This window comes from Coregonus clupeaformis, chromosome 1 (assembly GCF_020615455.1).
Source record: "Coregonus clupeaformis isolate EN_2021a chromosome 1, ASM2061545v1, whole genome shotgun sequence".
Taxonomy (NCBI): domain Eukaryota; kingdom Metazoa; phylum Chordata; class Actinopteri; order Salmoniformes; family Salmonidae; genus Coregonus; species Coregonus clupeaformis.
The window spans coordinates 1843615-1867866 of NC_059192.1; the positions used below are offsets into that span (position 1 = coordinate 1843615).

At 45.6% G+C, this 24252-nt stretch overlaps 1 protein-coding gene across 11 annotated transcripts in view; it reads left to right on the top strand.

The window, feature by feature from the left end:
- The window catches only part of LOC121568072 (actin-binding LIM protein 1), a 182707-nt gene that overhangs the window by 135668 nt on the left and 22787 nt on the right, over positions 1–24252 (top strand). For 9 of the 11 annotated variants that reach the window (XM_041878674.2, XM_041878655.2, XM_041878646.2 and 6 more), the window contains 7 exons: positions 12969–13056; positions 13270–13334; positions 15987–16064; positions 16469–16627; positions 18686–18730; positions 18882–18917; positions 19062–19188. In XM_041878674.2, the coding sequence (XP_041734608.1) occupies positions 12969–13056; positions 13270–13334; positions 15987–16064; positions 16469–16627; positions 18686–18730; positions 18882–18917; positions 19062–19188 (598 nt within the window). Of the gene's footprint in view, positions 1–9187; positions 9480–11802; positions 12190–12968; positions 13057–13269; positions 13335–15986; positions 16065–16468; positions 16628–18685; positions 18731–18881; positions 18918–19061; positions 19189–24252 lie in introns of those variants that run through there. The other 2 variants (XM_041878718.2, XM_041878692.2) reach the window with 2 other exon arrangements.

Genomic DNA, 24252 nt, shown 5'->3' on the forward strand with positions numbered 1-24252 from the left:
AAAAGTGCTACACCATTTGATCTATTTTGTTATCAAAGCTCGAGTTTTGAAATATAATATGGTCTGAGAAGAACAATATTGGCAGGCCAAGCATATTACCCACCTCCCCTCTCCCTGGCTACCGTGTGTAGAAATGATCCAACTCTGTGAACACATTGACTATACTTCAATGGATGTTTGTTACGTGTACCTGTTTGCTTTATTTTCCAGTTTAAAAAAAGTTTAAGTGTTGCTACAGTTTGCAAACGAAGTAATTGTGACAATATTTATGTTTTTCAGGTGATCATGGTGACGGTCTATACTAGAGATGGGCAACTCTAGTTCTCGGAATGCAATTAGTTTAATCAGGCCTCCGAGTACCACGATGAGGATGACCAGAAGAAGATTGAATCAACAGACTCGACACAAGATCCAGGATGATCAGATACAGGGCTCTCCTGGAGAGTTACCATCTTCTAGGTTTTCTCCAACCCTAATCTAGTGCACCTGATTATAATAACTAGCTGGTGGATAAGCTACAGGAGGGTAACTCTCCAGGAGATCTGAACCTCCACCTAGTCCCCCCACCCTTTTCTTTTGTAAGTTCTCTCCCTCTACTATAGCCATCTTTGGTAATTGGACTGAAAGGGATGTGAACACAGACATCTTGTAGCTACCACATTTAACAATGTGTGATTCATTCACCATTACATGATCATTTAAAATAAAGTGAATAATCTTTGTTTGTGCTAAGGAGGTTCATATGAATAATACTGATGACTGTATTACAATGATGTTGGTAAGGTTGACTTAAGTGAAATATTGTTATGTTATTTTTATTATATTTTTTTAGTCATTTAGCAGACGCTCTTATCCATAGCGACTTACAGTAAGTGAGTGCATACATATTTTTTCTTCCATACTGGCCCCCCGTGAGAATCGAACCCACAACCCTGCCGTTGCAAGCACCATGCTCTACCAACTGAGCTACACGGGGCCCTATTATTTATGTCTTGGTATTGTAATACTTTGTGTAACTGGTCTCATCACCTGTTGCTTGCATTTCAATAGTGAAGTTGTTTATTAATTACACAATTGTAACAGAAAGTGAGCATAAATCAGGCAACATCAGTCAACAGCCATCTTAGTGCAGAACAACATTGCATAGACACTTCTATGATTTTGTGATGAGACTCCAAATAATATTGAAGACATGGCCAAAGAGTAGCTAATATCGACGATCAAGGTAAGAATAGACATAGCTATAACGTTCTACTTCTGTTCGATTAACATGTTGCGGCATTATGCTATTATACAGTACCAGTCAAAAGTTTGGACACACTGTCACGTTGTATAATGATTTGAAGACAATCGCAGGAATACGTATTAGGGGTTTTAATACTCCACCCAACACAAACACATATATATATACAAAAGCTGTAACCCAAACAAAGAGCGAGGTGTAACCGCTACACAATACACGGGACGAGAACCGTAAACAACAAGAGCACAATACACGGTAATCATGAGACCAACGGACATGGGACAATTACCGACAATGGGGAACAGAGGGCACATATATATGCACATACTGTATATACACATACTAATCAGGGGGAATGGGAACCAGGTGTGCGTAATGACACAAGACAGTCCGGGGTTGGTGGTAATGATCTAGTTCAGTGACACCTAGAAGGCCGGTGACGTAGACCTCCGGAGCTGGTGAACGGAATGAGCAGCAGCACTAGCAGCGGGACGACACCGGCCTCGGGGACGCGGTGCGGGTCGGTCAAGGCGCCGATGGTGAAAATCCCTGGTCAGCGAAGCGTCCAGGATGTCCACCGCAGGAACCCAGCACCGCTCCTCTGGGCCGTACCCCTCCCAGTTGATGAGGTACTCGAGATGCCCTGTTCGATGCCTCGAATCCAGGACTTCAGGGACCAAGTACGCCGGACCTCCCTCGATGTCTAGAGGAGGAGGCGGGGCGTCACTGGGTCCAGCCTCAGCGAGGGGACCAGGCACCACTGGCCTGAGGAGAGGCACAAAAAGTCGGGTTAATTCAGTAATCAGCAAGGAGTTGCAAACGGTGCGTTACCACGTTAACCCTCCTCAGGACTTTAAACGTCCCCAGCAACCATGGGCTCAGCTTCCGGCAGGGCAGGTGGAGGGGCAGGTTCCGGGTGGAGAGCCAGACCCGGTCGCCTGGAGAGAAAATAGGTGCCTCAGTGCGGTGGCGGTTGGCCATTTCCTTGTGCCGACGCACGGCCCACTGGAGACGAGTGTGCGCAGAATTCCAGTTCTCCTCATCGCGCCAAAACCACTCGTCAATCGCAGGGGCCTTGGTCTGGCTCGGATGCCAAGGTGCCAGGGCTGGCTGATACCGCAACACGAACTGGAAAGGAGTGAGGTTACTGGTGGAGTGGCGGAGGGAATTCTGTGTGTACTCAGCCCAAGGTAGAAAATTTGCCCACTACACCGGTTGGTCCTGACAGTAACACCTCAGGAACCTGCCCACCTCCTGATTGACCCTCTCCACCTGCCCATTAGCTTGAGGACGGGCGTTCCATGAACGCTTTCCATATACGTGAGGTGAACTGAGGGCCATGGTCTGACACAATGTCCTCCGGGATCCCGTAGTGCCGGAAGACATGCGTAAAAAGAGCCTCCGCGGTTTGCATGGCCGACGAGAGCCCAGGCAGAGGAAGGAGGCAACAAGCTTTGGAAAACCGGTCAACAACGACAAGAATGGGGGTGTTCCCCTGGGAAGGGGGAAGGTCAGTTACAAGGTCCACCGAGAGGTGAGACCAGGGTCGTTGTGGAACTGGCAGGGGAAGGAGCTTTCCATAAGGGAGGTGTCTGGGTGTCTTTGACTGGGCACAGATGAAGCAGGAAGAGACTTACGTCCCTAGCCAAGGTGGGCCACCAGTACTTCTCGGTCAGGCAGGGGATGGTACGACACAGGGGCCGTGTGCGCCCAGGTAAGGAGGCGGTCCCGCACACCCGTGTGCAGGTAGGCGCGGTTCTCCGGGCACTGTGCAGGTGCGGGTTCCATATGCAGGGCCTGCCGTATGTCGGCGTCCACATCCCACACCACTGGAGCGATGATACAGAATGGAAGGATGATGGGGGGTGATGAGGAGGCAGGCGTGTAGCCTGGGTCTTAGAAAAAACCAGATGCAGATCCTGGTATTTCTCCGGTAAATCCACTTGAGGGGCGTGGTCCAGACTTTCCACCGTAGTGGTGTTGACAGACACCGCGAGACACCTTCCCTGACACTCCTGCAACCAACCCAGCAGTCTCCTCTCGGACCAGGAAATAACAGGGTTTTGCCAACTCAACCAGGGGAGACCTAAAACAAAGGGGCACGTGGAGGTGTCTATAATCAAAAAGGTGATCTGTTCTAAATGAGTGTCATGGGTCAGCAGAGAAACGGGAACAGTGATGTGATGTACGAGCCCTGTCCCTATTGGACGATTATCCAGGGCTCTAACCGGAATGGGTGACTGTAGGGGAACCAAAGGAATGCGTAATGCAGTGGCCAGTGCCACAAAAGATTCCCAGCAGCTCCGGAATCAATCAGAGCAACGGGAGTGAGGGGCTAGGGTATTCAGGGAATTTAATGGAATTTAATGGAATTTAACTGGTTGAGGTGACAGAAAAGGAGAGGAGATCTTGCTTCCTACCGGGGTTGGAGCATGGGAATTCTCTGGCTTGTCACCTCCTCGCCTATTAGTGGATAGAGGGCAGGTCGGGGAGAAATGACCCCTTTCTCAACAATAGGAGCAGAGGCCCAGATTCCTCCTTCTCCTACGCTCTGCCTCGGGCAAACTTGCAGAGCCCACCTCCATCGGCTCTGGCCACAGAGCAGGTGTAGCCATGGGCTCCGGATTCCGCGCAGATCTTCGTCGGAACCGCAGGAGGTTGTCCATCCGGATTGCCATGCTGATGAGATGGTCAAGTGACAGGTTGTCATCACGGCAGGCTAACTCCTTCTGTACATGCTCCTGCAGTCCTCGGTGGAAAACGGTGACCAGAGCTGATTCGTTCCATCCCGTGGTGGCCACGATGGTTCCGGAACTCCAGGTTTAACTCTGAGGCGGTCCTAGATCCCTGACGTAGTCGGAGTAGAAGCTCACCCCCCTCTCGGCCCTCCACAGGATGATCAAACACCGAGCGGAAGAGGAGGATGAAGCGCTCGTAGGACTCGACCTCGGGTCTGCACGTTTCCCAGACCACGGCACCACAGTCCAGGGCCCGTCTGGTTTGTGCCGAGATGACTGTGGCAACCCTGTCTCTCTCGGAGACAGCCTGGGCGTAGCGAGCGAGGTACAGGTTGTATTGCAGGAGGAATCCCTTGCATCTCGCTGGCGCACCGTCAAAGCACTCCAGGAGGGACAGGGTTATTCTGCGGACCGGCTCAGATGGGACGGAGGCAGGTTGTGGTGGTCTGGGGGCTGGTGCCGGAACCGGTGATGGAGGCTGGAGGGACAGCACATTCCCCTCCAATTGCAGGATGGTTGCCAGCACCCTGTCCATGGCACTGCCAAGTCTGGAGAGACAGTCCTCGTGATGCTGGACTATCTCTACGATGGTCGCCAGCTCAGCATTTCCCGCTGTCTCCATTTAAGAGGGTCGATAATTCTGTCACGTTGTATAATGATTTGAAGACAATCGCAGGAATACGTATTAAGGGTTTTATTACTCCACCCAACACAAACACGTATACAGTGAGGGAAAAAATTATTTGATCCCCTGCTGATTTTGCACGTTTGCCCACTGACAAATACATGATCAGTCTATAATTTTAATGGTAGGTTTATTTGAACAGTGAGAGACAGAATAACAAACAAAAAATCCAGAAAAACGCATGTCAAAAATGTTATAAATCGATTTGCATTTTAATGAGGGAAATAAGTATTTGACCCCTCTGCAAAACATGACTTAGTACTTGGCGGCAAAACCCTTGTTGGCAATCACAGAGGTCAGACGTTTCTTGTAGTTGGCCACCAGGTTTGCACACATCTCAGGAGGGATTTTGTCCCACTCCTCTTTGCAGATCTTCTCCAAGTCATTAAGGTTTCGAGGCTGACGTTTGGCAACTCGAACCTTCAGCTCACTCCACAGTCCTGTTGAAAAACAAATGATAGTCCCACTAAGCCCAAAACAGATGGGATGGCGTATCATTGCAGAATGCTGTGGTAGCCATGCTGGTTAAGTGTGCCTTGAATTCTAAATAAATCACAGACCGTTTCAACAGCAAAGCACCCCCACACCATAACACCTCCTCCTCCATGCTTTACGGTGGGAATTACACATTTACACATGCGGACATCATCCGTTCATCCACACCGCGTCTCACAACGACAAAAAATCTCAAATTTGGACTCCAGACCAAAGGACACATTTCCACCAGTCTAATGTCCATTGCTCGTGTTTCTTGGCACAAGCAGGTCTCTTCTTAATATTGGTGTCCTTTAGTAGTCGTTTCTTTGCAGAAATTTGACAATGAAGGCCTGATTCATCCAGTCCCCTCTGAGCCGTTGATGTTGAGATGTGTCTGTGACTTGAACTCTGTGAAGCATTTCCGGATTGACTGACCTTCATGTTTTAAAGTAATGATGGACTGTCATTTCTCTTTGCTTATTTGAGCTGTTCTTGCCATAATATGGACTTGGTCTTTTACCAAATAGGGCTATCTTCTGTATACCACCCCTACCTTGTCACAACACAACTGATTGGCTCAAACGCAAATCAATTCCACAAATTAACTCTTATCAAGGCACACCTGTTAATTGAAATGCTTTCCAGATGACTACCTCATGAAGCTCGTTGAGAGAATGCCAAGAGTGTGCAAAGCTGTCATCAAGGCAAAGGGTGGCTATTTGAAGAATCTGAAATATAAAATATATTTGATTTGTTTAACGCTTTTTTTGGTTACTGCATGATTCCATATGTGTTATTTCATAGTTTTGATGTCTACACTATTATTCTACAATGTAGAAAATACTAAAAATAAATTAAAACCCTTGAATGAGTAGGTTTGTCCAAACTTTTGACTGGTTCTGTAGGACTCACTTAGCCGTTCTAGCGGCTCTACTCTTCTGATTGTGTCCTTGTTCAGAAGTGATGCCGGAATGCCTCCTTCCTCGCTCCGTCTGTGACCCAGATGAGGTGACCTAGATGCCCCTGTAGGGCATCGGAACTGGAGGACTGTGTCCGGTACCCAGGGGGACTCCACCCGCCTCTCCCAGTTTGCCCTTGGGGCAAGCAGCCGACCTCCAGCACATCAAGAGGGTTGCTGGGGCACGCCCCTCTTAGCCATGTCTGCTGCTTGTAAGGGTGTAAAAGGCTGGCTCCCATTTCCCTGCCCCTGCTGTTTCGGCGGGGGAAGAGGGGGGCCAAGACGTTGCTGGAGCGCTATCGAGACATTCGGCCCTGTCTTCCAGTTCCTCTGATGTGCGGCATTAGGGCGCGCAGTTTTGTAGTCTGCTGTATGATGTTGTCAACCCCTGGCCCAAAGGGTGAACCTGGCATGAGTGGCAGTTTAGACTGTGCCAGCCAGAGATGGCGGCGTGAAGTCACCACTGAAGCCAAAAGTGGCCGAAGGGGTGCCACCATGAAGATGCACCACCCCCAAAGGGGAGAATACGGTCATCAGAGGAGGAGGAGTTCTCCAAAAGCAATGCAGGCCAGATAACTGTTGGGTTCTCTAACCGCTCTCCGTGCGTGATCCAAAGTTGGAAAAGTTAAGCCAACAGTGTATTAAAATATGTCAATAGTACACACTGCGCAATACTGTATAATAGTCAAGATTACTACGTACCTACAGTATCAGCCTTGTGTCATACACTCTCTGAAGGAGAGGAGATGTGAATGGAGTGTGAACAACCTGACCGTGGGGGGAGAGCACAGTAACTCACAAACGTTTATAGTGTATTCCTAGCTTTATATGTGTGGGTTGGTTGTAACTCACACCACATTTAAGCTTATTCTTGTTTATGTGTGGGGGTTCAAGTTGGCAGGATGTAAGGGAAGTGTGCTTAGCAATTTAGTACTTAGTCCTGCAATGGTCAACTCTCGTTAAGCTAGCTACTTTGCATAGCTTGTTCACCGTGGAACACACAAGAGTCTAGACAAGATGGCTGCGCCCTGTGAGAAATAAACGTGGTGCGCCTTGCGACACGTAGCTCACTCTCCGGGGAGAACTGCAAGCCCGCCAGAGGGAAATATACACAGACTCCCGATCTTGCCAGGGGTAGGTGCGGAGCCCGAGGGCTAAACCTAAACCGGGAGGTTTCCGGTGGACAAACCAAGACAAAGACAACTAGAACAAGCCCTCAGCACCGCAATACGAGTATCTCCCAGGTTGGTACACTGTCACAAGTCATTAAACGAAGGACAAACCCAAGCAAGATGGCACAAGCCAAACCGGGTGGGGGGACAGCAACACATCCAGATAGAGAGGCTAGCTAGCTAGCTGCTCTATGCAATTGATATCTGGTTATACAGTTGTAGTCAGAAGCTTACATACACTTAGGTTGGCGTCATTAAAACTCGTTTTTCAACCACTCCACAAATTTCTTGTTAACAAACTATAGTTTTGGCAAGTCGGTTAGGACATCTACTTTGTGCATGACACAAGTAATTTTTCCAACAATTGTTTACAGACTGATTATTTCACTTATAATTCATTGTATCACAATTCCAGTGGGTCAGAAGTTTACATACACTAAGTTGACTGTGCCTTTAAACAGCTTGGAAAATTCCAGAAAATTATGTCATGGCTTTAGAAGCTTCTGATAGGCTAATTGACATCATTTGAGTCAATTGGAGGTGTACCTGTGGATGTATTTTAAGGCCTACCTTCAAACTCAGTGCCTCTTTGCTTGACATCATGGGAAAATCAAAATAAATCAGCCAAGACCTCAGAAACAAAATTGTAGACCTCCACAAGTCTGGTTCCACCTTGGGAGCAATTTCCAAACGCCTGAAGGTACCATGTTCATCTGTACAAACAATAGTACGCAAGTATAAACATCATGGGACCACGCAGCCGTCATACCGCTCAGGAAGGAGACGCGTTCTGTCTCCTAGAGATTAACATACTTTGGTGCGAAAAGTGCAAATCAATCCCAGAACAACAGCAAAGGACCTTGTGAAGATGCTGGAGGAAACAGGTACAAAAGTATATATATCCACAGTAAAACGAGTCCTATATCGACATAACTTGAAAGGCCGCTCAGCAAGGAACTAAGATTGTACTTTTTGGAGAAATATCCTCTGGTCTGATGAAACAAAAATATAACTGTTTGGCCATAATGACCATCGTTATGTTTGGAGGGAAAAGGGGGTGGCTTGTAAGCCGAAGAACACCATCTCAACCGTGAAGCATAGGGGTGGCAGCATCATGCTGTGGGGGTGCTTTGCTGCAGGAGAGACTGGTGCACTTCACAAAATAGATGGCATCATAAGGAAGGAAAATTATGTAGATATATTGAAGCAACATCTCAAGACTTCAGTCAGGAAGTTAAAGCTTGGTCGCAAATGGGTCTTCCAAATGGACAATGACACCAAACATACTTCCAAAGTTGTGGCAAAATGGCTTAAGGACACTAAAATCAAGGTATTGGAGTGGCCATCACAAAGCCCTGACCTCAATCCTATAGAAAATGTGTGAGCAAACCTGACTCAGTTACACCAGCTCTGTCAGGAGGAATGGGTTAAAATTCACCCAATTTATTGTGGGAAGCTTGTGGAAGGCTACCCGAAACGTTTGACCCAAGTTAAACAATTTAAAGGCAATGCTACCAAATACTAATTGAGTGTATGTAAACTTCTGACCCACTGGGAATGTGATGAAAGAAATAAAAGCTGAATACAATTATTTACTTTTATTTAACTAGGCAAGTCAGTTAAGAATACATTATTATTTACAATGAAGCCCTACACCGGCCAAACCCGGGCCAATTGCGCGCCGCCCTATGGGACTCCCAATCACGGCCAGTTGTGATACAGCCTGGAATCGAACCGGGAGTCTGTAGTGATTCCTCAAGCACTGAGATGCAGTGCCGTAGACCGCTGTGCCACTCGGGAGCTACTATTATTCTGACATTTCACATTCTTAAAATAAAGTGGTGATCCTAACTGACCTAAAACAGAGAATTTTTACTAGGATTAAATGTCAGGAATTGTGAAAAACTGAGTTGAAATGTATTTGGCTAAGGTGTATGTAACTTTCCGACTTCAACTGTACATCTGTGCTTATACATTCTAACGTAGAGCTCTTACCAAGAGAATCCTCTCAGGAATGCGCAGAGAAAAAGAAGAGGTGGAAGTAGTGCGATGGCAGCTATTTAAGGGGGTCAGGCGCAGCACTACCCGGTACAGGGGACTATTCTGAAATCCTTACTCGGAATGTATCCTGCTGCGCTAAAGGATACCATATTGGAGTGATCCAATATAGTGCTACATAACCATATATTACACACACCCTGCAAAGGTAAGTAATTGCTCTATGCAGTCTAGAATTTGTATAACTTGTTGATTACATTTGTTGTTCATCGTATTTGACTTGTTTCTGATTTGTTCTTATTCTATGTGTACATTTCCAGTACAGTTTGTGTATATATAAGTACTAGAAATACATGGTTACGTACATGTTTATATATGATTTTGTGTTCAGTAACTCATTTCCAGAATTTATTGTATTTCATTGTTTATGTGGTGAGTGAACTATGTAGTTTGTGATTCTCTGGGCATAGATATTTTACAGTAAATTGCATTCTGAATATTGTTTTCTTTATTTTAGAATTATTATTTTGGGCATTAGTCTGGTCTTATTGTATGATATACATTTCAGTATGTTGTATTCTCTGTGTGTATCCTTTACTATTTTTCCAAGAGCTACATTTACCTGAAGGGAAAGTGACCCTGAAAAGCAGAGTTGTTTTGACAAGACAGTAAATGAGAGAGTACTCGTGGGGTATTAGACCCTTCGAGTACTTCCATTTGCAGCCAATGATTTTCTAAGTTATCAGATCCTCCGTAGCAACAGGTGACATGCCATTTAAGGAGTCATTTTATTACCACGATTACATTGTGCTCTGAGAATGGCCTTAACTGCTGCAGACAATATGCAAATCAGGCCATGGAGTGTTACTGGGTATGGGAACTCAGTAATGGGTCAGGTACCAGAGTATCAGACAGACTATGAGGACTTTAGCCTTGTTTATCCACTTGCTACACAGAGGGATGAGACATACAGTGGGGAAAAAAAGTATTTAGTCAGCCACCAATTGTGCAAGTTCTCCCACTTAAAAAGATGAGAAAGTCCTGTACTTTTCATCATAGGTACACGTCAACTATGACAGACAAAATGAGATTTTTTTTCTCCAGAAAATCAAATTGTAGGATTTTCTATGAATTTATTTGCAAATTATCGTGGAAAATAAGTATTTGGTCAATTACAAAAGTTTCTCAATATTTGGTTATATACCCTTTGTTGGCAATGACAAAGGTCAAACGTTTTCTGTAAGTCTTCACAAGGTTTTCACACACTGTTGCTGGTATTTTGGACCATTCCTCCATGCAGATCTCCTCTAGAGCAGTGATGTTTTGGGGCTGTCGCTGGGCAACACGGACTTTCAACTCCCTCCAAAGATTTTCTATGGGGTTGAGATCTGGAGACTGGCTAGGCCACTCCAGGACCTTGAAATGCTTCTTACGAAGCCCCTCCTTCGTTGCCCGGGCGGTGTGTTTGGGATCATTGTCATGCTGAAAGACCCAGCCACGTTTCATCTTCAATGCCCATGCTGATGGAAGGAGGTTTTCACTCAAAATCTCACGATACATGGCCCCATTCATTCTTTCCTTTACACAGATCAGTCGTCCTGGTCCCTTTGCAGAAAAACAGCCCCAAAGAATGATGTTTCCACCCCCATGCTTCACAGTAGGTATGGTGTTCTTTGGATGCAACTCAGCATTCTTTGTCCTCCAAACACGACGAGTTGAGTTTTTACCAAAAAAGTTCTATTTTGGTTTCATCTGACCATATGACATTCTCCCAATCCTCTTCTGGATCATCCAAATGCACTCTAGCAAACTTCAGACGGGCCTGAACATGTACTGGCTTAAGCAGGGGGACACGTCTGGCACTGCAGGATTTAAGTCCCTGGCGGCGTAGTGTGTTACTGATGGTAGGCTTTGTGACTTTGGTCCCAGCTCTCTGCAGGTCATTCACTAGGTCCCCCCGTGTGGTTCTGGGATTTTTGCTCACCGTTCATGTGATCATTTTGACCCCACGGGGTGAGATCTTGCGTGGAGCCCCAGATCGAGGGAGATGATCAGTGGTCTTGTATGTCTTCCATTTCCTAATAATTGCTCCCACAGTTGATTTCTTCAAACCAAGCTGCTTACCTATTGCAGATTCAGTCTTCCCAGCCTGGTGCAGGTCTACAATTTTGTTTCTGGTGTCCTTTGACAGCTCTTTGGTCTTGGCCATAGTGGAGTTTGGAGTGTGACTGTTTGAGGTTGTGGACAGGTGTCTTTTATACTGATAACAAGTTCAAACAGGTGCCATTAATACAGGTATCGAGTGGAGGACAGAGGAGCCTCTTAAAGAAGAATTTACAGGTCTGTGAGAGCCAGAAATCTTGCTTGTTTGTAGGTGACCAAATACTTATTTTCCACCATAATTTGCAAATAAATTCATTAAAAATCCTACAATGTGATTTTCTGGATTTTTTTTTCTCAATTTGTCTGTCATAGTTGACGTGTACCTATGATGAAAATTACAGGCCTCTCTCATCTTTTTAAGTGGGAGAACTTGCACAATTGGTGGCTGACTAAATACTTTTTTTCCCCACTGTAGTATTTTCCTATTACTATCATCAAGAGAAGCCTTATTACAGGATTACTGTAAGCCTGGCAGGCAGTGACATTATCCAAACATTTGATTTCCCATAACTCATAGTCTGTTTGCATCTCTGTCTGCAGACAGGCTGGCCCCTACTATGGCAGGGAGGAAAGAGAGAGACAGAGAGGAATAACAGCAGCAGATGGGAGAGTGGGCAACCAGAATGATTTGTGTCACTTACATTGAGGCAGACCGACATGCTGCTTTGTTCAATTCTGGATACACTGATGAAATGGAGCCATCGCTACTCTGTTTCATTCCCAATGGATTTGGCCATTACAGGTGGCCAGTGTCTGTGAGTGTGTGTGTGCACAAAAACAATTCATATTTAGAAGAACTCATTCATGTTAGTGACTATTTGGCGTAGTCCTGTATTCAGAAGATTAATCAGGAGATTATGTAAGAGCATTTCACAATTCTGCTAAAGATTAATCGTTTTCGTGTAGACATATCGACACTAGAGTTTCGATTAGTGCGGTTTGTGTGTGTCTGGAAGGTGGTCCTGGTCCAACAGGGATGGTTAAAGACTCCTTTCCCAGGCCATAGCCCCATATCTGTGGCACTGTTAGTGTGCTGGTGAGTGGGGAGAGTGGTTGGTGAGGGCTGTGTGCTGCTCCATTTGAGTATTTATCTCTTCTGGTCAGTGTCCCGTTCCTAAATGCTTTTGTGAAATGTCGCTGTGTATGCAAAGCACCTAGTTATGCAGTTTTGAATTACTGTAGTCCTCTGCGATATCAGGGGAGGATACTTTTGACTTAAGTACTGTACAAAGGGAGGATAGCTCCTATATTTGAAGGCAGGTTGACTGATCATGCTAGACAGTGAACCCTTTGTAGTGTGCCTGGATGAATGGGTGAATTAAAGGTTGATTTAATCAGTTAACTGAATACAGTTTGTATACAACATTGATGTAATGCAAATGTCTCTTGACTGCTCTTGCAAAGAAATATACATACACTGGACATTACACTAAACCATGCCCTGGATGGAAGAGTGAGTCAGCATGGCCACAGGTGAATCATATATTCCAGTCCTTAATGGTATCTGTGCGTGTGTTTTGTGTGTTGTTTCCAGGCAGGGGACAAACACTACCATCCCAGCTGTGCACGATGCAGCAGGTGCAACCAGATGTTCACAGAAGGAGAAGAGATGTACCTGCAAGGTGATTAGCTAGATGGGCTGACGTTATGATTGGAGCATTTTAAGGGTTATTACGGTATAGCTGGGTTGGTTTAGCCTGGTATCAGATCTGCTGTATAGCCAACACTTAAGTGTGACCATAAATGTTGGCAAGATAGCACAAACATATCTGGGATCAGGTTAGGTTTGGATGTCTTTGTTTACTTAGACCATCTGTCTCTGTTCTATTCCACAGGATCAACCGTGTGGCACCCTGGCTGTAAGAACACAACCAGAACAGAGGAGCGACAGAGGGAACGGGTAGGAATCTATCTGGACATTAATGACCTCTTGTACCTTGACCTTGTTTGCATTGTGCAAGTGTCTCTTCTGTGTCAGACAGTCCCAATTTGCTCCCCATACCCCTTCCCATTGGACCTAAACCTTCGATGTGTGCAGATTTGTAAGGTGTAAGTAATAAATAAAATCAATGTTTATTGGTCGCGTACACAGATTTGTAGGTGTTAAAGCAGGTGCAGCGAAATGCTTATGTTACTAGCTCCAACAGTGCAGTAGAATGTCTTGCAAATACAATACAAATACACAAATAATCAAAAAAATCCAATCAAGAAATAACAATCCGAAGTAGATATATTAGAGTGAGCATGTTTGAGAATATAAATACGTGGTATCTATAGACAGTATATAATTTGGAAAAGAAAATGGTATGTACAGTAGTAGGTACAGTATATAAGGATGAGTTATGTTGAGATTACAGTATATACAGACACAGTGAGTAAACAACAGTATATAAACAGAATGAGGTGACCAGCGTTCAATTACTTTATACATGGGGCATTAGTCTCAAGGTGCAGGGCTGAGTACCAGTCAGGTAGCCGGCTAGTGATGGCTGTTCAACAGTCTGATGGCCTGGTCATAGAAGCTGTTTCTCAGTCCCTGCTGATGCACCTGTACCGTCTCTGTCTGCTAGATGGTAGCAGAGTGAACAGACCGTGGCTCGGGTGGCTGAGGTCCTTAAAGATCTTCTTGGCTTTCCTTCAACACCGAGTGCTGTAAATGTCCTGGAGGGCAGGCAGCGTGCCCCCGGTGATGCACCACCCTCTGGAGAGCCATGTGGTTGAGGGCGGTGCAGTTGCAGTAGCAGGTAGTGATGCAGCCCGACAGATGAGTATGGTGGAAGCTCCACCACTACACGGCCTATACCAACCCAGACCCCTCAGATCTGCAAACATCAAAAAGTTGGGGCTAAAGGGAAGGGGTAGGGAGCAAACCGAGACTGGCTCCGTTTGTGTTGTTACTGTTTTTTAGGAGGCTAAAATGTATTCAGTGAGCACAGCATCAGGCTGCACAGATACCTACAGTATTTGCAGACACCTAAAGACACCTCCCCTTTAACCCTATGTCCATTTTATGTCTACATCTGTATGTAGTGTGTGTCCCTCACTCTGTGGTGGTTGTGTGCGTGTGAGCTGCAGGTTTGGGGTCAATTCCATTTAATTTCAGTCAATTCAGCAAGTATTGAATTAACTGAAATTCCAATTGAAAAGCATTGAGATTTTTTTTCTTGCAATTAAAATGTCAGTTAACTTCCGGAATTGACTGAATCGAAATGGAATTGACCCGAACCCTGGTGAGCTGTGACCTGGACAGCTGAATGGGCTCCATCTAAGTCAGGTTGGAGAGGAGGCACAAGGCACAGCACAGCCCTTGTGTGTGTGACCTCCTGTGAAGCCCCCCCTTCCTTGACAGCTGTTTCCTCCATCACTATTACTCCTTGACAAAACAGAAGGGCTGGTACTGTATTCTCTATTGGCTATTCGATGGCATCAGCCTGTGTTACTTCCTTCATGATGTTGCATAGGTCGTAGGACATGATTTAGTGTGTGCTGCCCCCCTGCTGGAGCCAGCCTGCAGTGCTATTATCTCTGTCTCTCATTTGGATCCATATCTGACCCATTCACCAACAGCACTTAGACTCAGGCCCATACATTCACACATTATCTCTCAGACACCCTCATGAGGAAGGAGCAAGGGCTAAAGGCAAGAACATATTTGAGGAGTAGACATAAACAGGGTTCAAATGATACATTAACTCTTGGGGATGCCCAATGTCTCTTGAGGGCACCCAATTTGTTATGGGGTTGCCCAGCCCCCCCTGTAATTTGAGCCATGGATATAAATATCAAACGACATATAGTGATGGTTGTTTTCACCCAAACAACTCTCTTTAAAAAGCTCACATTTTATAGGAACCATGTGGTTGTGAAAACATGATTATAGTCAATCAATACATAAATTCAGGACTGTTGTTTCCACCTGAAGTCCATTTCCCATGGGAAGGCATGTGGTATTTACAGTGTTAAGGACATTACTAAGTCACAATGCAAATGCCCTCATTCACTTTGCAAGAGGCAAATGAATGACATCATTGCAAGATCATGTGTTTGTATTTTATTTAAAGATTGAATCTACTTGTCATGTGACAATGTGGTGGAATTTCAAAAACAAAGTTAGGTGTTAAACTGTGTTTTCTTTATTTTCTTTATTTAACCTTTATTTATCCAGGCGAGTCAATTAAGAACAAATTCATATTTACAATGACGGCCTGATTAATTCTTATTTTCACCTCCTTTTGATGTGATTGAGTGGACACATTTCACTCATCATTTGCAAATGGAGGCAAACATAATACTGTAGCAACTTTAATCCAACACCTAGAAACCTCATCAAGAGGTTCGGCTCTCTTGGCGTAACAGCTAAGGTGTTGGGTCACTGGACCCGGGTTCGAGTTCCAGTTGGGGCTGCCCCCCAAATTCACTGCAATACGGATTGAAAAAGGATGAGATGCCATGAGCCAACTGAAAGATAACTAAAAACTAGTCCAGGGAGGTCCTTGAATGTGGACAGAGAGATGTTGTCTTGACTTATCCCTTTTTTGTTCTCCTCTTGCAGCCTTCAAGGTCGTCATCCGAGAGTATCTGTTCCAGACCTGGTTCAAGCATACCCGGCTCACCAGGTCATACCATATATGTGAGTTCTGTCTACCATACAACTACTCTCATACACGTACTGGGCTGGATGTACAGTTTTTTTTTTTTATATATACGCCACTTCTCCCCTAGGGAAGCTTAAGATAAATTGTGATTCCATGTGTAAACTTTGTCTTAGTCGTAGACCTTATTCTTACCGGTACATCGATTTTCTGTTCAGCCTTACATCTAAAGCGGAAGGAGCCCTAGGCTTATCAGACTCTCTTATAGTTCCTCTACAGACCCTGACCACTGGGGTTGTTAGAAATAGAGGGACTTTTTAGCTGCCCTAATACTGGCTATTGTTAACTCTTTGCAGTAGATGTGTGCTTTTAGTTGTGTATAACGTCTCTCGCTCTGTCTCTTTGTATGTGTCGATCTGTCTCTGTCTGTCTGTGTCCCTAGGCAAAAGTAGACGATGAGATCCTTGATTACAGGGACCTAGCCGCCATTCCCAAAGTCAAAGCCATTTATGATATAGAGCGCCCTGATCTGATTACCTATGAGCCTTTGTACACCATGTCCCTTGATGAGAGGGAGGAGAGGAGGGAGAGTGTGGGAGAGGTAAATAGCATGCAACCATGCATGAACGTGTGTGTGTGTGTGTGTATACAGTGAGGGAAAAAAGTATTTGATCCCCTGCTGATTTTGTACGTTTGCCCACTGACAAAGAAATTACCAGTCTATAATTTTAATGGTAGGTTTATTTGAACAGTGAGAGACAGAATAACAACAAAAAAATCCAGAAAAACGCATGTCAAAAATGTTATAAATTGATTTGCATTTTAATGAGGGAAATAAGTATTTGAACCCCTCTCAATCAGAAAGATTTCTGGCTCCCAGGTGTCTTTTATACAGGTAACGAGCTGAGATTAGGAGCACTCTCTTAAAGGGAGTGCTCCTAATCTCAGCTTGTTAACTGTATAAAAGACACCTGTCCACAGAAGCAATCAATCAGATTCCAAACTCTCTACCATGGCCAAGACCAAAGAGCTCTCTAAGGATGTCAGGGACAAGATTGTAGACCTACACAAGGCTGGAATGGGCTACAAGACCATCGCCAAGCAGCTTGGTGAAAAGGTGACAACAGTTGGTGCGATTATTCGCAAATGGAAGAAACACAAAATAACTGTCAATCTCCCTCTGCCTGGGGCTCCATGCAAGATCTCACCTCATGGAGTTGCAATGATCATGAGAACGGTGAGGAATCAGCCCAGAACTACACGGGAGGATCTTGTCAATGATCTCAAGGCAGCTGGGACCATAGTCACCAAGAAAACAATTGGTAATACAGTACGCCGTGAAGGACTGAAATCCTGCAGCGCCCGCAAGGTCCCCCTGCTCAAGAAAGCACATATATAGGCCCGTCTGAAGTTCGCCAATGAACATCTGAATGATTCAGAGGAGAACTGGGTGAAAGTGTTGTGGTCAGATGAGACCAAAATGGAGCTCTTTGGCATCAACTCAACTCGCCGTGTTTGGAGGAGGAGGAATGCTGCCTATGACCCCAAGAACACCATCCCCACTGTCAAACATGGAGGTGGAAACATTATGCTTTGGGGGTGTTTTTCTGCTAAGGGGACAGGACAACTTCACCGCATCAAAGGGACGATGGACGGGGCCATGTACCGTCAAATCTTGGGTGAGAACCTCCTTCCCTCAGCCAGGGCATTGAAAATGGGTCATGGATGGGTATTCCAGCATGACAGTGACCCAAAACACACGGCCAAGGCAACAAAGGAGTGGCTCAAGAAGAAGCACATTAAGGTCCTGGAGTGGCCTAGCCAGTCTCCAGACCTTAATCCCATAGAACATCTGTGGAGGGAGCTGAAGGTTCGAGTTGCCAAACGTCAGCCTCGAAACCTTTTAATGACTTGGAGAAGATCTGCAAAGAGAAGTGGGACAAAATCCCTCCTGAGATGTGTGCAAACCTGGTGGCCAACTACAAGAAGCATCTGACCTCTTTGATTGCCAACAAGGGTTTTGCCACCAAGTACTAAGTCATGTTTTGCAGAGGGGGCAAATACTTATTTCCCTCATTAAAATGCAAATCAATTTGTAACATTTTTAACAAGCGTTTTTCTGGATTTTTTTGTTGTTATTCTGTCTCTCACTGTTCAAATAAACCTACCATTAAAATTATAGACTGATCATGTCTTTGTCAGTGGGCAAACGTACAAAATCAGCAGGGGATCAAATACTTTTTTCCCTCACTGTATGTGTGTGCACGTGCGCGCGTGCATATGTGTGTGCGTGTGTGACGCATCATGTTAAAATGATCAAGCCCTCATTCTGAAGTTGCAAGCTGTGCCGGGTAAGTATTGGTTTGTGAGAAAACAGCTGTGTTGCATTAATTCATATCCATTTTCTAAATTTCTCCCCCCTAGAAAGTAATGTGTTAGACAATAAATATGTCTGTTGTTGCAGGGAGGAAGGCTAACACTTTGTGTACATTTCGTATTTAGTAATAATAATAATAATAATACATTATATTTATACAGCGCTTGTCAAGGACCCAAAGTCTAATGTTAATGTCACATTCAGGTTCATGACAAACTCAGCCATGTAAAGGAAACCTATTATTGACACATGAGAGTGCTCAGTCATTTTCTGTGTCCACAGCTCCATACTGCGAGAAGGGAGCGTTCCCCCATGATAGATGACAAGGTAAGACAGCCACCAACTATTCTCATTGATGATAACATTGTGTTGGTGTGTGCATAGAGTATGTTATATGGTGTTTCATTGCTTACAGTATGGTCATGATTGTTAGCTAAGTTAGCTTGAAAAAAAATACAACCATTTTTTTCTCTTTCAGTCCTCAAGAAACATGTCACCTACGCCATCCGCTGAGGTGAGTGCAACTCAGTACTGCGTTACACAGTAATACACTGTACATGTTTAGCTGCAAACGTTCAGATTGAATTACAATGAAAAGAAGCTCTTGACTATCAGTTGATAGTGATTGACAGGTGATGTAACTGTGTTGTCCCTGTAGGGCTGCTATGACATGAGGGAACGCATCCTTCAGAGGTCCACCAGTCAGGGCTCCATCGGCTCACCTGTCTACAATCGCCATAGTTACACCCCGCTGTCACGCTCACCGCAGCATTTTCACAGACCAGGTGAGTGTATGTGTGTCTCAGTGTATCACGACTCAGGATATGACCCAGATGCAGACACAGGAGGCGGATGGTTCGGTTCTTAGAATATTTATTATCACAAAGAGTCAGGTAAAAGGGTAGGTCAAGGACAAGCAGAGGTTCGTAATACAAGGCAGAGTCAACAAGGGACAGAACGGCAGGCAGGCTCAGGGTCAGGGCAAGCAGAAAGGTCAGAACTGGGAAGACTAGAAAACAAAACTAGAGAGAAGGTAACACACGGAAAACGGGAGACAAAGGGCTGTGAGACAAAGGTTTAATCCTAGACACATGGAAAGTGGGATGTATACGGAGGATACGGGTCAACAGAAGACAAACAGCAGAGGGGCTATGAACTTCAGAGATGGGGAATGGAGCAATAAAATGGGGGGAAAGTTTTTGAGACTCCACCCAGAGGGGCAAATCACGGGTGGACAGCCATACCCTCTGCCAGGGCCGATAGCGGGGAGCCGGGGTCCGGTGGCGATCTGCCTGTCGCCGATACCTGGAGGTAGTCTTAAGAAGAGCGGACCGGGCTCTCTTCCAGGTACGCCGACAGCGGCGGACGAACATCTGGGCCGAGGGTATGCTGACCTTTTCCTCTTGCTCAGGGAAGAGCGGGGGCTGGTAACCCAAGGAACACTTGAAGGGCAAGAGTCCAGTGGCCGAGCAGGGAAGGGAGTTGCGGGCGTACTCCACGCACACAAGTTGCTGGCTCCAGGTGGTAGGGTTGGCAGAGACGAGGCAGCGAAGAGTAGTCTACAGGTCCTGATTGGCTCGTTCCGATTGGCCGTTAGACTGGGGATGCAACCCGGAGGACAGGCTGGCCGATGACCCAATGAGGGTGCAGAATGCCTTCTAGAACCTGGACGAGAACTGAGGACCCCGATCGGAGACCATGTCAACCAGAAGTCCATGGATCCAGAAGACGTGCTGCACCATAAGCTGGGCCGTCTCCTTGGCTGAGGGGAACTTGGGAAGGGGAATGAAATGTGCAGCTTTGGAAAACCTATCCACCACAGTAAGGATGGTGGTGTTGCCATCTGACGGAGGGAGACCTGTGACAAAGTCCAGGGATATATGGGATCAGGGGCGATGAGGTTGTGGTTGAAGGAGGCCAGCCAGAGCTTGCCGCAGAGTCTTGTTCTGTGAGCTCACCATGCAGGCAGCGACGAATGTGGAGTAGTCCGTAACCATGGTGGGCCACCAAAAACATTGTCGGGTGAAAGCCAGGGTCCGACGAGAGCCGGGATGACAGGTGAGTTTAGAGGAATGGGCCCATTCCAGGACCGGGGACTGGGACGAATCTGGGACGAAAATCCGGTTAGCTGGGCCCCCTTCCCGGGGTTCAGCTAGGAACACTGCTCCTTGTGGACCCGGCTCTCAATACCCCAGACTAGTGTAGCTGCTAGACAGGAGGTAGGTCAGATGGTGCAGCAGCGGAACTATACAGGCGGGAGAGGGCGTCAGGCTTCACATTCTTGGACCCAGGCAGTAGGCGATGGTAAAATAGAATTGAGTGAATAACAGAGCCCAACGAGTCTGCCTTGAGTTGAGGCGCTTGGCGGTGCGGAGATATTCCAAATTCTTATGGTCGGTCCACACTAAGAATGGATGTTCTCCTCCAGCGCCATCTTGACCACAAGAAGTTCCCAATTTCCCACGTCATAGTTCCTCTCAGCGGAATCGAGACGATGGGAGAGGAAAGCGCTGGGATGCAGCTTTTGGTCCTGGACAGAACGCTGGGACAGGACGGCCCCCACTCCAATGTCCAAGGCGTCAACCTCCACCACGAACTGACGGGATGGATTAGGATTGGGGCTGTGGTGAAACGGTGCTTCAGATCTAGAAACGCCCGGTCAGCAGCTGGGGAGCACATGAATGGAACCTTGGGAGAGGTGAATGCAGAGAGGGGGGAGGCCAGGGTGCTGTAGCCCCAAATAAAGCGGCGGTAGAAATTAGCAAATCCCAGGAAACGTTGCAGCTGCACTCTGGATGTGGGTTGGGGCCAAGCCAACACCGCTCTCACCTTGTCAGGATCCATCTGAATGTTCCCTGCAGCGATGACATATCCCAGAAAGGAGATAACATTTCTCCGCTTTAACAAACAGACTAGAAAACAAAACTAGAGAGAACACGCTGGGACAACATGACGAACTGGCAACAGACAAACATAAAACGCAGGTATAAATACACAGGGGATAATGGGGGGTGGAGACAAGCACAAGACAGGTGAAACTGATCATGGTGTGACAGTGTGTGTGTGTGTGTGTGTGTGTATGTTTCAGTGTCAAATCACATTTTATTTCTCACATGCGCCGAATACACACAGTGTGTTGTGAATGTATTGTAATGTTTTTAAAATTGTTTGAACTGCCTTAATTTTGCTGGATCCCAGCACCTAATGGGGATCCATAATAAATACAAATACAACAGGTGTAGACTTTACAGTGAAATGCTTACTTACAAGCCCTTAACCAACAATGCAGTTTTAAGAAAAAATAAGTGTTAAAGTATTTACTAAATAAACTGCAGTAAAGAATAAATAAATAAAAAGAATAATGAAAAAAAGAAGAAAATAGAAAAAATAACACATAATTAAAGAGCAACAATAAAATAACAGTAACGAGGCTATATACAGGGGGTACCGGTACAGAGTCAATGTGCGGAGGTACAGGTTAGTTGAGGTAATATGTACATGTAGGTAGAGATAAAGTGACTATGCATAGATAAACAGAGAGTAGCTGTTCAGGAGTCTTATGGCTTGGGGGTAGAAGCTGTTAAGAAGCCTTTTGGACCTAGACTAGGCGCTCCGGTACCACTTGCCGTGCGGTAGTAGAGAGAACAGTCTATGACTAGGGTGGCTGGAGTCTGACACCGCCTGGTATAGAGATTCTGGATGGAAGAAAGCTTGGCCCCAGTGATGTACTGGACCGTACACACTACCCTCTGTAGTTCCTTGAGGCCGAGCAGTTGCCAGACCAGGCGTTGATGCAACCAGTCAGGATGCTCTCGATGGCGCAGTTGTATAACTTTTTGAGGATCTGAGGACCCATGCCAAATCTTTTCAGTCTCCTGAGGGGGAATAGGCGTTGTCCTCCTCTCTTCATGACTGTCTTGCTGTGTTTGGACCATGACAGTTCATTGGTGATGTGGACACCAAGGAACTTGAAACTCTCAACCTTCTCGGCCCTCCTTTTCCTGTAGTCCACGATCATCTCCTTTGTCTTGATCACGCTGAGGGAGAGGTTGTTATCCTGGCACCACCCTGCCAGGTCTCTGACCTCCTCCCAATAGGCTGTCTCATCATTGTCGGTGATCAGGCCTACCACTGTTGGTTGTGTCGTCAGCAAACTTAATGATGGTGTTGGAGTCATGCTTGGCCATGCAGTCATGGGTGAACAGGGAGTACAGGAGGGGACTGAGCACACACCCCTGAGGGGCCCCCGTGTTGAGGATCAGCGTGGCAGATGTGTTGTTACCTACCCTTACCACCTGGGGGCGGCCCGTCAGGAAGTCCAGGATCCAGTTGCAGAGGGAGGTGTTTAGTCCCAGGGTCCTTAGCTTAGTGATGAGCTTTGAGGGCACTATGGTGTTGAACGCTGGGCTGTAGTCAATGAATAGCATTCTCACGTAGGTGTTCATTTTGTCCAGGTGGGAAAGGGCAGTGTGGAGTGCAATAGAGATTGCGTCATCTGTGGATCTGTTGGGGCGTTATGCAAATTGGAGTGGGTCTAGGGCTTCTGGGATAATGGTGTTGATGTGAGCCATGACCAGCCTTTCAAAGCACTTCATGGCTACAGACGTGAGTGCTACGGGTCGGTAGTCATTAAGGCAGGTTACCTAGGTGTTCTTGGGCACAGGGACTATGGTGATCTGCTTGAAACATGTTGGTATTACAGAGTCTGTGTGTGTGTTACACAGGTGAAATAATTGAAAATAGTCTGAGATGTACACTAGGCACTGCCTCAACACTCTTCCTTTACTATTTTGACAAGAACAGAATACCACTTGTTCACAACTCACAGGAGTAACATTCATGCCTGTCACTCTTTCTTAACCCCACCTTAATCTTAACTCCCCACTGCAGCTGCTCTGTTGCTGTCCTCCTATATCTTTACTCTTCTGACCACTCTGATAACACTTTATAATAACTGTCATGAATAAGCAATTATAAATGCTTATACATGTTTAATAATGTAATAATTAAATATTTAAGTATTATTAAAGTGGAACTGACAGCGTTTTAACTTCTTTGCAGATTTGAAACAGACAATCATAATATCAGTCAGAAATACAAAATCCCCAGTTTGTTACAAAACCAACTTTTAAAAATAGGTTCTATTTGACAAAACATTTCATGACGTAGAGTAAGGCATTGTTGGCAGAATAGATGGATGCAGTTCAATGCGTAATTAATATTATTCACCAATACTTTTCTTGGTAGTCCAACAAATATTGCTATCAGGTTGTAAATCACAGCTGTCCTGGTACATTGTTTGCTGCCTCCAGCCATTCGGGATGCACTGTTTCAGTTTCAATTACTCAATATTTTACCTGTTCATGGTTGTTTGATCAATAGGACTGTAAAGTTTCCAAATGTAAGTGGACTCCCGTGGTATTTACATATTTGCAGAAATCCATGTGTTTTTTTGGCTTTTGGCGAATGCTTTCTAATGATGTAAAGTCGCGCTGTTGCTACAGCCTGTAAACACACAGTCCAGTTCAAAGTGAATGATGGCAGGCCCATGTGGGAAATGGCTTATTTGTATATAGGCCTACTGTAGCTCTGATTGGCTATGGCTCACCGGTCTGTGTAGAGTCCGGTCCTTCACAAGACAGATGTTTTTATTCTGTTTTATTTACTGCAGTGTCTGTTAATTGTCCAAATGCACGTCCGCTTTCCCACTCTATATTGCTATTGAATTTTCACAAATGCCTTACTGTACGTCATTCCCAAACATGCTATGAAAGTATGAAAATGTGAAAATGACCATATCTAAGTGCTCACTTGTCAGAAAATGTAAATACAAATTTGTCATATTCTTC